Genomic DNA, 1181 nt, shown 5'->3' with positions numbered 1-1181 from the left:
GTTTTTGATATTTTTATTTAAAACTTTGTTTCAATTTAGTCAGTTTAACAAAAGCAAATTGTTAAACCAACGCATAGTTGTTTTGAATAACTGTTTCAAAAAAAGTTTTCAATATGAATCAAAAGTCATGATTATGTTTTTTTTTTTTTTGCCATAATCGAAGAGCCCTACTATGTAGTATTATAATATAATTGGGGCTATACAAATAAAATTGACCCAACTTGACACTCACTGTCCAAGGAAACGTTTTTCTGCCAGAGCTCTTGAAAACAGGGGCTGCAGTCGAGGTCCCAGGTCTTTCTGGTGCTGAACATGACCATAGAACTGAGCACAGCCCTGGATTGGCTGGAGACACAGAGAAGACTCAGGTATAGTAAAAACGAATTCAGCTAAAAGAAGCATTTGTAGACTCCGATACATGATAAAGATAGGCAAGTCATTGCCTCATCATATATACAAAATATTTTCAGAACTAAATATATTTATTTTATACAAATTAAATATATATATATTTTTAATTTGTTTTAGTCTCACTAGAAGGAAGTTCTGAAAGTCTCCCTTTTAGCAAAATAAAGCCTGAAAAATAAAAAAAAATCTACATAGTAGATAGTAGTAGTACAGGGATGTCAAACTCATTTTCACCGCGAGGCCACATCAGCAATACAGCTCCCCTTTAAGGGTCAGTTGTAAGTGAGAGACTGCATAGACGTAACTACTCCATAATGTAATAATAAATGTTTCCACAGTTGATTATTATTAATCCAAGATACAAATACTGTGTATTGCTGTGTAATAAAAGAAAAATTAATTCATCAGAAACTCTGCTGCATGGATTTCATTCAATGCTTTTTAGGTCCGACGGGCCATACAAAATAGCAGTGCAGCCACATTTGGCCCCTTGGCCTTGAGTTTGACATGTGTTATTAATTGTTTGAACCCAGCACCTTTTTCAATATTCGTACTGTGGGAACAGTCAGAACTGGAATGTTGGCTCAAAACCAAATCAGGAGCTCTGGTTTTATTTATGGAATTATTGTAATTAACCGAAAGAAGTTCTCTATGATAATCATTTTAACCTACTACATACCACTCATTAACCTAAAATTACTATTATTATTATTATTGTAATCATCCCAACTACCAGACGGCTCAAGTTGTTAAACTGTTTATATACTTGCTTG

At 33.7% G+C, this 1181-nt stretch overlaps 1 protein-coding gene across 6 annotated transcripts in view; it reads right to left on the bottom strand.

The window, feature by feature from the left end:
* The window catches only part of kifc3 (kinesin family member C3), a 35363-nt gene that overhangs the window by 25891 nt on the left and 8291 nt on the right, over positions 1 to 1181 (bottom strand). For 4 of the 6 annotated variants that reach the window (XM_008309868.3, XM_017032596.2, XM_008309863.3 and 1 more), the window contains exon 2: positions 233 to 345. The exons of the other annotated variants lie outside the window; for them this stretch is intronic. In XM_008309868.3, the coding sequence (XP_008308090.1) occupies positions 233 to 320 (88 nt within the window). In that variant the 5' untranslated portion in view covers positions 321 to 345. The remainder of the gene's footprint in view (positions 1 to 232; positions 346 to 1181) is intronic. 6 annotated transcript variants of the gene reach the window in all.

The sequence above is a fragment of the Cynoglossus semilaevis genome, chromosome 5, assembly GCF_000523025.1.
Source record: "Cynoglossus semilaevis isolate Cse_v1.0 chromosome 5, Cse_v1.0, whole genome shotgun sequence".
Lineage (NCBI taxonomy): Eukaryota > Metazoa > Chordata > Actinopteri > Pleuronectiformes > Cynoglossidae > Cynoglossus > Cynoglossus semilaevis.
The sequence above is the reverse complement of the archived record's forward strand: the minus strand, read 5'-3'. Positions and strand labels throughout refer to the sequence as shown.